Raw genomic sequence first — 13022 nt, forward strand, 5'->3', positions numbered from 1 at the left:
AGAAGAACTTCTTCGCAGTAGTAATACTGAGTAATATAAAGTTTTTGCTCTACTGTCAGAATAACTTTAAAATGGATTTATAACAAACTATTAACTGGGAAAAGTTTTAAGCATTCTTAATATGTTCAAAAAAATCTGAATCCAAATGTTTAACTACAATTATCTGCAAGGTCTGTGGTAGTGTATGGCTATTAACAAAGCTTAAAGATGTGTTCTTGTTACAGTGCAGATCAATAGCAAGAAAGGTGATGTTAATACCCCAAATGGCCAACTAAAGAGTTGATAAAGTCATACCTCAACGAGCAGAAAGGACCCTAACTATCATGAGAAGACTGGAATAGTCAGTACTGTATGTAGGTGATACTTCGAGTTGGTCTACAATTAGACTAATCACCAGTGATTTGCTTTTGCGCCCACAAATTAAAGACTTACAAGGATCTACCTGAGGGGGACTTGGGGAGATGTTAGAAAGCAATACTACTTCAAAAAGTAGAACAGGAACTGTATTTCTAGACTACTGATGTAACTGGTGTCCAGGTGTTCTGTTACATGGAACTATGGGTTATGTTAACCCTAGTAAGTGCCTTTGCAATGCTATACTTGTTAAGTTTTCCTCTTTAAACTCAAAATTCTTGTTTTGCTTCACTTCTAGCTATTTTTCTTTTCTTCCTGGTAATGTGTCCCCAATCCATGTTTTCTCGTAGCCTTCAAGATGGTCAGCAAGGCCAGCAGTTCTCCTCCCAGGTCAAAGTGCAGTCCCGCCCCCCTTCCCAGGCCGCTGTGCTCGGCGCTAGCGCCTCCTTGCTGGTGAGAAACGGGAGTGTCCACTTAGAAGCATCACATGCCACTGCATCTGCTGTAGGCGGTAGCAGTTTGCACGATGAACTTGGTATGCAGGCCTTATGTAACCTTGGTGACATGGAACTTTTAATACAGCAGATGTATGGGTAATAATGCGGTGAAAATCAGCTAACCTTAGTTTTATTTCTGAATCTTGTAGGTGCGTTTCTTAGAAGGCCATATTGCTCATAAATTCCTTGCCTTTCACAATCGTCTTTCCAGGCACTTTCTGTAACAAATGCAGGATGAGAAACACTCTGAGGATGCATAGATACAAGTAGTGGTGGTGTGAGAGCTTTCATGACTTGAACAACATGATGTGTAATGCACCAGTTCTCTTGCATTGTCACAGGTAGCTAAGCAGAGATTGAGACCAACTTTGAGGATCTTCTGGTTCTTTCAAAGAATACTTGTTATGGTCCCTAGGAGTTCTTCATCTTTTATTAGATGAGTCTTGCTTAGCTGCTGTTCAGAAAAGATATACTCATGTAAATTAGAGTGCTTTTCATGTACACCTTGATTTAGGAGCTTGAGTTGGGAAGAAAATCTGGACTCTTTTATCAAATGTCATCATTTCATGGAGCCTTACAGTGCCCCTTAGTACTACATAAAATGAACCATGAAGAGTTCTTAACTATTTATTAATAGCTATGCAGCTAATAAAATTGCCAGGAAGAAGGAAGTTAAGATGGTCATAATAAGTGACTCATTTCCTGCAACACAGTATTGCAGGGCAGATACAGAAAAATTCCTGGCAGGGATCTTGGCAGCTATCTGTACGTGGCCTGAATTACTTTAGGACTTTAGTATTAATGTGGAATTTTCCCTCTAATTATTAAAGTGGGCATCTTTAGAACTGACAAATAGTAGCGACCGTATTTTGAGCAGCTATCAGCTGTAATAACCCAAAAGTACAGGTTAGCCCAAAACATGGACAAAGCACTTGTTTCAGACCTTACTGTAACTCAGTACTAAAAGATAAGTGAGTTGTCATCTTACTTCACTAGTAGAGAAGATGTCAAGAGTTGCTAGGCAGTGGTATCCCTTTAAATACCAGTTTGGCTAACAAATTGTCATTCTTTTGCGTCATCTAGCTGCAATATAATGAAAAACTGTATATAAGCAAACCTGAAAACAATCCTGATGTTCTCTGAGATGCTCTATAAAATTTGACTACAGATGTGCTAAATACACACAATCTACTTGCCTGATAATTTTTCGTTAAGATTTTGTGGCTCTACTAGGTTCTAGATAGAAAAATCAAAACTACTATTTCAACACTTGTATGTGTCTCTGAACGATGAGAGCATATCACATAAAGCTACAGATTTACTGAATTTTTATTTACTCATTTCTCATTTGAAAAAGTATTGGAATATACCACTGAAATTCAGGGACACTGGTTATACTTGTCCAAGGTTAATGTTGGGATTTATTCTTTAAGCTGCCATTACTGTATTTGAAGGATTTGGTTAATCTTAATCAAAATAATACAATTGAGTTTTATAGAATTCAAGATCTAATATGCAGCCTAGGTAAGTCCGAGTTACTTAGGAACTTGTGTTACTATGTTGTAGAAATCCAAGGGGATCATTTAAGAAACTCAGTGTTGTGTTCAGGCTCTCTTAAAAAGGCATATTCATTGTCTTGGTGTGTATTAGTCTTCAGATATTTATACAGCTTTATTCTTCTGAAATTTTGTCTGTACTGTGCTTACAGTTTCATGGGCAGCACATTGCCTTTGCGAGGCACAAAACTTCCAGGATCTGCTCAGTTAAAAATCTAATGTATAGTAGGGATTTATTCCATGTTTGAAGCTCTTTAGAAACCTTCATGAGCAAAAGCAGCTATTGTAGGCAAGATCTGTTTTCGTTATTTTAGGAAAAACAAATTTTCTAGTTTGTGTAACTGGCTTTGTGTGACAGGTACTGTCTTCTGTGAAAGTAAAATAGTTGGCAAAATGGCACAGGCTTTTGCATGCATGATTCCTTTATCAGGCCTGACAAGAAGGGAGAGTATCTTTCCTTGTACCTGGTATATGGTTTATTTGGTGGTTTTTTTGGTTCTGTTTTGGTTTTAGTCCCCAGTTAGGGATGAAGTAACACCACTGCTCTGTTCCCGTTAAGTCTAAGGCTGTTGCTTTTGCTTTCTTGTCCCAAGATACCATACAGTGGAAGGTGACCATTTTACTTCAGATTGTGTACGGGTGTGGGGGTAGTATTTTGGTGTTTTTCTTTAACTTTTATTCTGATGCTGATAAAAGCAATGCAGGCGATATGACCAATTCTTTGTTGTTGTGGAAGTCCCTGTGTCTGCCCAGGGCAGAAAAACTGCTGAAAATAGAGGCTGGGAGAAAGATGAAGAAACAAAAGCTGATTTACAGCAACTGGAAATATAAGTGACATATAGTAGATGGGGTTATATATCTCTGTGCAGTGCATATAAGAGTTAATGTTCTTACTGAAATTCTATTAGCATATTCCAGCTCATCTGGAAGACAAAACAGGGCATGTGTTAACTTAACGTTAAAAGCCCCATATTTAAGACTCCTGTGTTTGTGCACTAGTACAGTATCTGCTTCTACATTTTTTTCTGTTTACGTGTTGATGTCAAGCTGTAGCTCTAAACAAGACACACGGTTGAATTTTTTTTTTGTTTGCTGTAAAAAATCATGTCTGTTAACTCTGGCTTATTTTATGAAGGATGAACCTTATTCTATTATACCTAGCCTACATCCAGTCTGGTGATACAGGCATCTTTAACCGGGTATTGTCCTACTAGTGAGGCAAGAGATACTTGAGGAATTACCCAGTTCAAAGTAGAAGGATTTTTGTCAATTATGTTGTTTCATGATAGGGAAGAAACTAGAAGGGCTGGAAAAGGAGCTTGATGTGGAACAGTAAGCATGAAGTCGATGGTAAGGGGAATGTAGGACAGAAAGGAAAGGTGGGAGACCAAATGCCATGATTATGGGAAGGATTAATGTATTATGAGTGCAGACAGCAACAAAACACATACCATGACTTAAGTGAATGACAGTCCTTCAGAGCACAGTGTAGCAGTACTAATGCCTTTTATTCTTGCTAATACCTGATTCTGGAGACATGTAGGTGATGATTGGGATTTTTCAGTCCTTGCAGCAAAGGTTGTAGGTGTTACTATTTGTGAAGTAGTTAGGGATCCAAGTACTGAGTTACTAGAAAAGATGCCCAGTTTCTAAAAGTAGGGTGAAATTACAGCCCCTTATCCTTGGCTAGATAATTTTTTTGTTATTTTTTTAAAATTTAGGAATATCACTTTTGTGACTAAAGAAAACTGGTCATCTGGAGCTTTACAATACAATTACATTGCTATGTTGGATTTACAGTTTATTGCCTATATGCAAATGATAAGCTTTCAGTTTTATTGAAGTATTTTAATTTGTGAAGGTAGTTTGATGGCCTTGAAGATCAAAACTTTCTCTAAAGATAAACATATGCACTGATTACTTAATTGATTAAAAAGAATTCAGAATCAGTTCCTTACTATCTTTTTATTAAGTAGGCGTAATTTTTTTGGGGATAGATGGGGGGGTATTTTTCGAAAGTACAGGTAGGAAATAAATATTTACTTTCCGTTGTTCCTATTTTGTAGTCTTTGGAATTCTACATAATGGGCAAATTACTCTTTTGACAAACTTCATATGGAAATAAAAAAATAACTGCTTTGAAGTATTCTAAATGAAGTCTTCATACTGCAGCTGAAAGAAATATTTTAACCTTTGGAAACAATAGCTCCCTGCACGCTACAGTAGTCAAAATCTGATTACTTTGGTTTGGCTGACTAGGATTTAAAAATACAGTCACAAGTAGTAGATTAATATATCTGGATCCAATGATGATGTAGACTTCAACATGCCAAAAAGTGCTAACAACATTCAGAAATAGTTTGAGAGGTCTGAAACAGTAGTATTTATTAGATGGAGAACTGAGGAATGTGCTGAAAATAATTTGGCTGAAGAAACCATCAGAGCACCATTTTAGTTGGATCTTGAGCCAATTAAGTCTTCCAGGTTTCATCTGTGTAAGCTCATCAGCTTGTTGCTTTCATTCATTCCTATAACTGTGGGAACACCATTTTGTACGCTGTGAATTGTTACGTGGTTGTTTCTGGGTTTGGTCATGAGATACTTTTGTCTTTTTAAACAAGGAAACTTGTTTCAAAAGAAGTACATTCATCTTTTCCTCTCTTCATGTCCACAAAGATGTATTTTGATTTTGTGTGCCTGAGTATCAGTGACTTGGCGTTGTTATTTTTTGTGACCTGATCCAAATAGAACATTGTTTGGGTGACTAGTTTGCGAAGAACTCACAGCCCTCCCTTTGTGGTAGGAAAGGGAGAAGTTACAAGTATTTCTGTTTAGTTGACAAACATGCTACTGGCTGTATTTCTTGATTTGTAAAACAAATTTGTGAGTGCCATTTGTTGACACTTACTAAATTACAGTCCTTAAAGATGTGATGCTATTACAAGTATTTCAGAGAATGCTGTGGGAGAGCTAGGAATGGGAGAGAGAAAAATTTGAGTAACTAAAAATGCTAGGTATATCCATGCATATTGAATCTTGTGAGCGTTGGGATCCTTCATTAGAGTTTGAGTGTGCTGTGAGGAAGCTGCTGTTCTCACACAGTTTAAAAATCACTTAATTCACAGGATTTTGAAGCTCAGCTGTAGGATCTCCAGTCAGACCTTAGGGTTTGTGTCCTCAACAGCAGTGAAAAGTCCTGTCATCTTTTTTACTTTGAGTTGAGGCTTTTCTGGAGAGCCTTTTGATTTAAAACAAACAAAAAAGCCCCCAACAAAAGGAAACCCAAAAGAAAAACAAAAAAAGGGGCAGACAGCTTCGTTTTATTGACAAGCCGTTCTTTTCTTGACAGAGAGCCAACTTTAAATACGAAGTCTATATAAGTAGAGGGATAATTGCAAGTATGGCAAAACCTGAGTCTGTTTTGTAGTTTGTGTGTAAACAACTGGAATTAAGTGTTCTGTGTGCTATCTTTCTAGTAATGAGATCTATTTTATCTCACCGCAGCCACGCAGTACTTACGGCAGCAGTACAAATGCAGTACTTTGTGACAGATTCCAAGATGAGTTAAGTGTGTGGGAACTGTAGATATTTTCTAAGGTGAAGTGGTTTTATGCTAATTTTTTTCCAGTTTGAGGCCCTTTTCAGACTTTTCACATGAATGTAACAACAGTTCAGTAAACTTCTTGTGTAACAGATACTGATGTATTATCTGAGCCCAGGAGAAGAATGGGAAGTTGTTTCTTGCAAGTAGTATGTTCTAATTTCTGTGACTAGAATTTCATCAATGTAAAAATCAGAAAGTACAATTTCCAGGCTCTCAATTCAGTAGTGCAAAAACATGAATAATTTAACCCAAACTTCCCTGTCTCATTTAAGGACTGGTTGCTCAGAAGATTTTTCTGTGCTAAGTTAAGCATAATTTTGTCATGACAAGAACCTGGAGTGTATTATCCAATATCTTGATATTTGCTGCTGAAATTTAACTCATGCAGTTAATAAACAGGCCTGTGTAGCTAAGGCTATTTATTAGCTGTAGGGAGGAAGATGCCTAATGCCTTGCACTAGTTGAAAATTTAAACTTGAGTAACCACTGTTCACTACACTGTGCTTTAAAAACCAAAGGATATTTGACTGAAGTGCTTGATTAAAATCTTGACTATTTGGGAAGATATCGTGGCAAGTGAACTTGCTATTTGTATTTCCTTACAAATTCTTATAGCTGATGTAATTAATTGAGAGTGCTGTTGCATTACCAAGCTCTGATGCATGCTGTGTTTGAATCCTGAGCTAAGTAGCTGACTGTCCTGTCAGAATGGTTGGGCTTGGCACAGCTGTAGTATGTGTCTAGTTGATCTGAAGTGCCTCCTCTGAGAGTAGAAGCTTTATGAAGTATTTTCAATATATCAGTATTTTTCCTTCGTTGCAATTTTAATAATCCATTTGGAGGTGTTTTAACCTCTTTCAGACTTTTTTACATTGAACTTTGTCTGTGGGTCTGAAGAGAAGTTGGAGAGTCCAGGGGGGGGGGGGGGGGGTATAAAAAAAAAAAAAGCAAACTCCATTCTGTTAGAAGCAGGCTGTGTTCTCACAGAATCTGATCCTGTTAGGTGTTTCTCCTGGGACTGCTTGTTAGCCTGTATCAACAGACGAGCAAGCTGCTAGTCATGCAGCTGAGAGGTGCATGGAGTTTTTGCTTCACATGCTCTATAGTGGGATTTTCTTGTTTTGTATAAGCAGATCTTAAAATATTGATGCAAAGCATGCATGGCTTAAGAAGGGGTTTGAGCTAGAAGAGATGGAGTAGTTGGCAGAATGCTTCATATGAGATCAATTTCAAAATCTGCTTCCTGCATTCAGAGCTGAAATATATTGAACATGGCCTTCAGGGGAAATTACAATGCCTATGTCTCTGATTAGACTATTGTGGAAGAAGGGCACTGTAAAAACATCATATTGTGAGTAAGGTAATTTATCTTTTGAGTTATAATCTCTGGGCACTTTTTTGTTAATTATATATTTAGAGATACCTTGATAGTGTTTATTCAAAAAGTTTTTAATAACAACTTTAGGAAATGATGGTTAATGGAGTTCCAGGAACTCCAAATGGTTTATCTGAGATGTTAGTTTGCAGTCTTCTGTTCTTACACTGAACTGTTTGGTGCTGGCTTGTAGAATAGATCTCTGCCTGCCATTCCTTTTTCAGTTTTTCTAGAAGTACAACTTACTCTGGCCACTTCTTTTACTCTTTGTGTTTCTTGCCTCCAAAATAAATTTATTCAGGACACTCGAATCTGCCTTGGCTAAATGCCATGGTTTTAAAATACTGATAGTGCATGATGTACTGATTGTTCTACTGGGGGTGGGGAGGAACTGAAAAACAGGTCATTGCAAGTTGTTCACCAGGTTATTTTCTAAGTGAGGGACAAAGAGGTTCACATTTTGCTTCTGTGTGTTAATGGTGACATCTTGTAAAAAACCTTAAAATTCAGTATTGCAGTTTACTGTACATGTCATGTAAAAAGGTATGAAAGAGGACTGAATAGCTAATGTCTTGTCTACGTTGCTGACACACTAATGCATAATCACATTCTGTATTCTGACACTGATGTAAATCTAGCGGTTTGTATTGATCTCAGTAGTAAGTTAATAAATAGAAACTAGTACCAGTGGGATGAAACATTAGATTTTGACCTGCTCTTGACCTTTTTCTTTAATAGGTAAGTTCAGTTCTACGCTCTACGAGACAGGGGGCTGCGACATGTCGCTTGTGAACTTTGAGCCAGCTGCAAGAAGAGCATCCAACATCTGGTGTGTGTGAAGGCCAGTCAAAAGTGATGATTCTTGTCTTACTACAACCAGATCTTTGATTTTCATTTTAAAAGGTTATTTAGTATGGACTATAGAAAATGAACATAAAATATTACTCTATACTTTTGAAACCTAAGTGATTTGTACTAGAAGATGACACTAACAGCATAAATAATCTTCTTGGCTTAAATAAATCCAGAAAATGGAGACTACTGTTAGCTTGAGCAGTGAACGTCTAAACTGAGAACTTGACAAATGCTTTTTTTTTTGATTGGCTTATAGAAAGCCTTTCTTAAAGGATTTAACCTGGTTTCTGGGAAAGTAGGTGGCTGTTGACCATAATGACTATTAACTTACTTACAAATGAACTTCCAATTGTGAAGCAAATGTAAACTGATAAATTCGTTCTCAAGTTCATAGATGGCATGAAACAATACATGGAAGTGTTAACATGCCTGAGGTTACAATTTAACTTACCATTGAAATAGCCAGCTACGTACTAGAAAATTCATCTGCTGCTGGAAAGATGCCCGCCCTTTCTCTGAAGGGACAGGAGGCAGAAGAAAGAAAAACATCCCAAAACATCCTTCCCTCCCCTCACCCCAGTCCACTTCACCACATAGAGCTGCTCTGGAGCTATTGCGTCATGCTGAATGTTACGAAATTCCCAGTGTGAGTGGAATAGCTGTTGGAATTATGGAGTAAGGAATATAAAGGCTCCCATATTAAAATCTTTCTTGTGATAGTGTGCAAGTGCCTTTTGTAGAGTTGAACTTTGGCAAAAAAGTTCTGCATTCCTTGCACAAAGCTGCCAATGCCTGCCTGTACTGCTTGCATGTTCAAGATGCAGTGGCTTTGCTGATGGCTGCTATTATGAAGTTATATGTGCTAATGGAAGGAACAAACTGGCCATGCCCAAATAATCAGATCTTAGCTTCAGGGAATGCTGGAGTTTCAGTGAAGTAAAATTGATAACAAAGAATGTTTTTATCTTAAGGCAAGGAACTGAAGGAAAGTTGCATAAATTTGGTACAAGTCTTACAGCCATGTGATTTACATGGAAAACAAACATCAAAAGCTATCCAAAATTTGGGGAAAAAAGCAATGGTTGGATATGGACTCTCATACAGTAAGAGAAATTTCTCCTCATCTCTAATGAATGGAAATTGCAAAGTAATTTTGCTTTTCTTACCAGAAGTTTAATTTTATTTAAATTTTTCAAAAGCAATTTAAGATTAAGTAACTCAGTATGCTTGTGTTAAAGTATGTGTTATTTTTGGCAGTTTTGGGACCTTGGCAAAAACAGTATAGAACTATATGTGAAAACATAGCAGACTGCACTCATCTAGAGATGCAATGCGTGTTTACACCTCAGATTATAAACATTTTTTTTTTTTTTTGGAAGTGAAATAATTGCTATTGTGATGATTGGTGTTAGACATCTTAAGGACTAAGTGTTGAGAAGTTATACGAAGAGTAAGGGTAAAGAGTGTCCTGATTTACTATAGCTACAGAATTTATTGCAAAACACAAGACTAAGTGGATACTTGTGTTTAAAATATGTGATTGAAGGAAAAAAACTTACAGAAGGATTTTTGGACAAAATTTGCGAGGAGTCAAGAGTTAATTTGGGACACTAGAAAACTAAGAGTGGCCTGTTGAAATAAAATGTAGTTTTATAATCTGAAGTCTTTCCCCTGTTCTTATAGTGACACGGACTCTCACGTATCGAGTTCTACCTCAGTTCGCTTTTATCCACATGATCTAGTAAGTCCTTCTTGCTTATTTTTAAAGCATGCAAAAAAAATCAGAAGACTTTCCAATTGTATAGTGCTGATTAATCATCCTATGTGTTAGTTCTGTGTTTTTAAGAAGGCTTTTTTGCCCGGGTTTAAATGAAGATAAAGTATGTATTTATTGTTGCAATGTCTTCATATATGCATAAAAGCTCATCTTTCTGCATAGCGCTTTAAATGTAAATGGTTTTCTCTGATCTAAAGCATAGTGATTTCCTGTATCACATGGAAATTGGATGTTCTGAGATACCTTGTAATGGCTTTCCAGAGATGACTGGACAACTTGGACAGTTTTCCTTCTGTACATTACTAAGATTAGCAGGCAGCAAAGAATAAATTCTGTGTTCTGACCAAGAGAAACCTCAGTAATTTCCCTGAAAGGAATTTAACAATCTATCATTGGAATATGCTGTACAAAATTTTAATTCATACACAAGGAACAACCGGGGGGGGGGGGGAAGGCAGAGGCTTACAATGTGTTGTGCTGTAAATAGCTTTAGAATTCCTTAGCTTTGTGATCTCAAACCTTTTTATATTGTTGTCAAGTCCAGACGTACCTGTACTCTTAATTCTGAAGTCTTATGCTGCTGTGTCATGAAAACAGTGCAAATGGTCGTGATTATTAAGCTAGGAAATCAAAGCATATTGAAGTACCTAATGACCTAATCAAGGGGGAAAATGAAACACGGATTCAGCATTTGGCAGAGGAGCAGACCTCAATTTGCCTGACCACGGTTTTGATCAAGAATGTGCTTTTCAAACCCAGCATCTGCTAGAGGAACTTACTTTCCTTTCCACCACCCCCCTCAAAAACATAGCCTTCAGAAAAGAGGCTGCATTACCCGTTATGTGCGGTTGGTTTGTCAGTGTGGTACCACTGGAGGAAGTGATTCTGTTTAAGGCAAACTCATATTTATAAAAAACTTAGCCCATGTGGCTACATAGAAACTTCCACTGAAATTTATTATTAGTGCAATGAATGTTATTGTGCCTTTTAAGACACAAAGCTTTTTAAACTGTCAAAAAAGCACCTATTCTGACACAGCTTGTCTAAGTATGTTTTATATTTTTGAAATGCCTTTAGAAAGGGAGTGGTTTTGCTTGTTTTTATTAGTATTTTTCTAGGAAGGAAAAGATGACTGAACATAGTTACAGTACACTGATGCTTTAAGGAGTCAGGAAAAAAAATTCAAAACCAAAAAACTAAATGTTTAAGGTAATTGTGAAAACCCTATAATTTTGACACCTAAAGGTGACATACGTATTTAAATTTTAATCTTTGCCTTATAAAGATTGCGAAGATCTTTCATTAAATGGTCATTTAATGGTAATACTTTTTAAGACTGAAGGGCAGTGCATTAAGATGTTTCTTGGCCTGTTAATGAAATCTATAAAGTGGATTAGATGACACATACTGTAGTAATTTGTCAACCTTGTGAGTACCCTCCTTCATGGTCGTTGGTATTAGTGTGATTTCATGAGAATGCTGGAGTAGCAAGCTATAAAATAAGTGAGAAATACAGTCAGTCATAAATAGTACTTGACTAGTTAGGGCAGAGTTTTTTTAAATTTGAGTATATTCTGAATCCAGTGAGTTTGAATTTGACCACTGATGCATGTGTATGTTGCTTTGTCATGCAAAACCAATCATTCAGCATGGGTATGCATGCAGATTAGCTAACTTTTAAGAAATGTGTTGTCATTTGTTTAAACTCAGAATTGGATTATTCTTGTAGTGTATGTTATTTCTGTTCACACATCAGTTTACTTGTCTTCAAATTTGAAGTTTTCAGAGTAAATGGGATAATGTGCTTGGAAGACACATTCATAATTCATTTGAAATAAGACATATGCTAAAATGCCAAACGGTTGTGTTGTATGCAAGCTATTCTTGCAGCTGGTGATATTCATTTGCCATGCTAAGGACAGGAAGAGTAAGCAGAAGCCTGAGAACTGACAGTGTTTAACATTTAACCTCTGTAAAGTGAAACAGAGTAATTCTAGCAGTTTTCTCCAAAGCACTTTTCAGTGGAATACGGTGTTATAATAAAAATGAGCTTCTGTTAATACTGACTTTCTTTTAGCTTTCTCTTCCTCAGATCAGGTTGAACAGGCTGCTAACCATGGATACAGATCTGCTGGAGCAGCAAGATATTGACCTGAGCCCTGACCTTCAGGACCACATGCAACCTCAAGAGGAAGCAGCTCAAAAAGTCAAGCAGTACTATCGCTTTTGGATCCTGCCTAAGCTTTGGATTAGCATCAATTTTGATAGATTAACTCTCCTGGCTTTATTTGATAGGTGAGATCCTCATACATGACAAACATCAGAAAGTAAAGATTTAAAAAATGGTAACTAAACTGTGAGTAATAGAGATACTTATCCTTACAGAATTGTACTTATTTATACTCTGAAAGATGAAAGGGTAATACAAAACAGTTTTTTCTAAAATAATAAAGGCTACTTTCCCGTTTTCTCTGGCAGTGCCAAAAAGGAAAAAACCCAAACAACCCTACCTTCACTCTTCATGAGTGGCATGACAATGTATTTGGTCAAGAGAAATTTGTTGCCAGTATTTAAAGTTAGATAATAACCTTCTCCAAAAAACTGAAAGGGTTTAGAACCTGGTGCATACATTATTTCAGCAAATCGAGAGAATTTACCAGCTGTTTCAAAGCATTGTTCCAGAGGGTCATCTAATACTGTAACCAGGGATCCTCAAACTTTTTAAGCAGGGGGCCGGTGCGCGGATGAAGTGGCAGGCAGCCATCTGCGGCTGCTTGGTTCCCCCCCAACCCCGGGGTGTGTGTGTGTGTGTGTGTTTCTGTAAATACCGGGGGCCGGATTGAGGACCCTGGGGGGGCCGTATCCAGCCCGCGGGCCGTAGTTTGAGGACCCCTGCTGTAACCTGTTGTCGCTGCTGCATTTACCTAGTGGAATATAACTAAGGTGACTCCATGGTTACCAGCTTTTGGAGTTATTTAAATTTTAGTAGTGAACTTCCTTGAGA

At 37.3% G+C, this 13022-nt stretch overlaps 1 protein-coding gene across 8 annotated transcripts in view; it reads left to right on the forward strand.

The window, feature by feature from the left end:
- Nucleotides 1-13022, forward strand: part of PCNX1 (pecanex 1) — a 92170-nt gene that overhangs the window by 36875 nt on the left and 42273 nt on the right. For 4 of the 8 annotated variants that reach the window (XM_055806543.1, XM_055806597.1, XM_055806716.1 and 1 more), the window contains 4 exons: nucleotides 705-889; nucleotides 8125-8215; nucleotides 9925-9982; nucleotides 12096-12313. In XM_055806543.1, coding sequence (XP_055662518.1) covers nucleotides 705-889; nucleotides 8125-8215; nucleotides 9925-9982; nucleotides 12096-12313 — 552 coding nt within the window. The remainder of the gene's footprint in view (nucleotides 1-704; nucleotides 890-8124; nucleotides 8216-9924; nucleotides 9983-12095; nucleotides 12314-13022) is intronic. The other 4 variants (XM_055806656.1, XM_055806884.1, XM_055806827.1 and 1 more) reach the window with 4 other exon arrangements.

The sequence above is a fragment of the Falco peregrinus genome, chromosome 1, assembly GCF_023634155.1.
Source record: "Falco peregrinus isolate bFalPer1 chromosome 1, bFalPer1.pri, whole genome shotgun sequence".
NCBI classification, from domain to species: domain Eukaryota; kingdom Metazoa; phylum Chordata; class Aves; order Falconiformes; family Falconidae; genus Falco; species Falco peregrinus.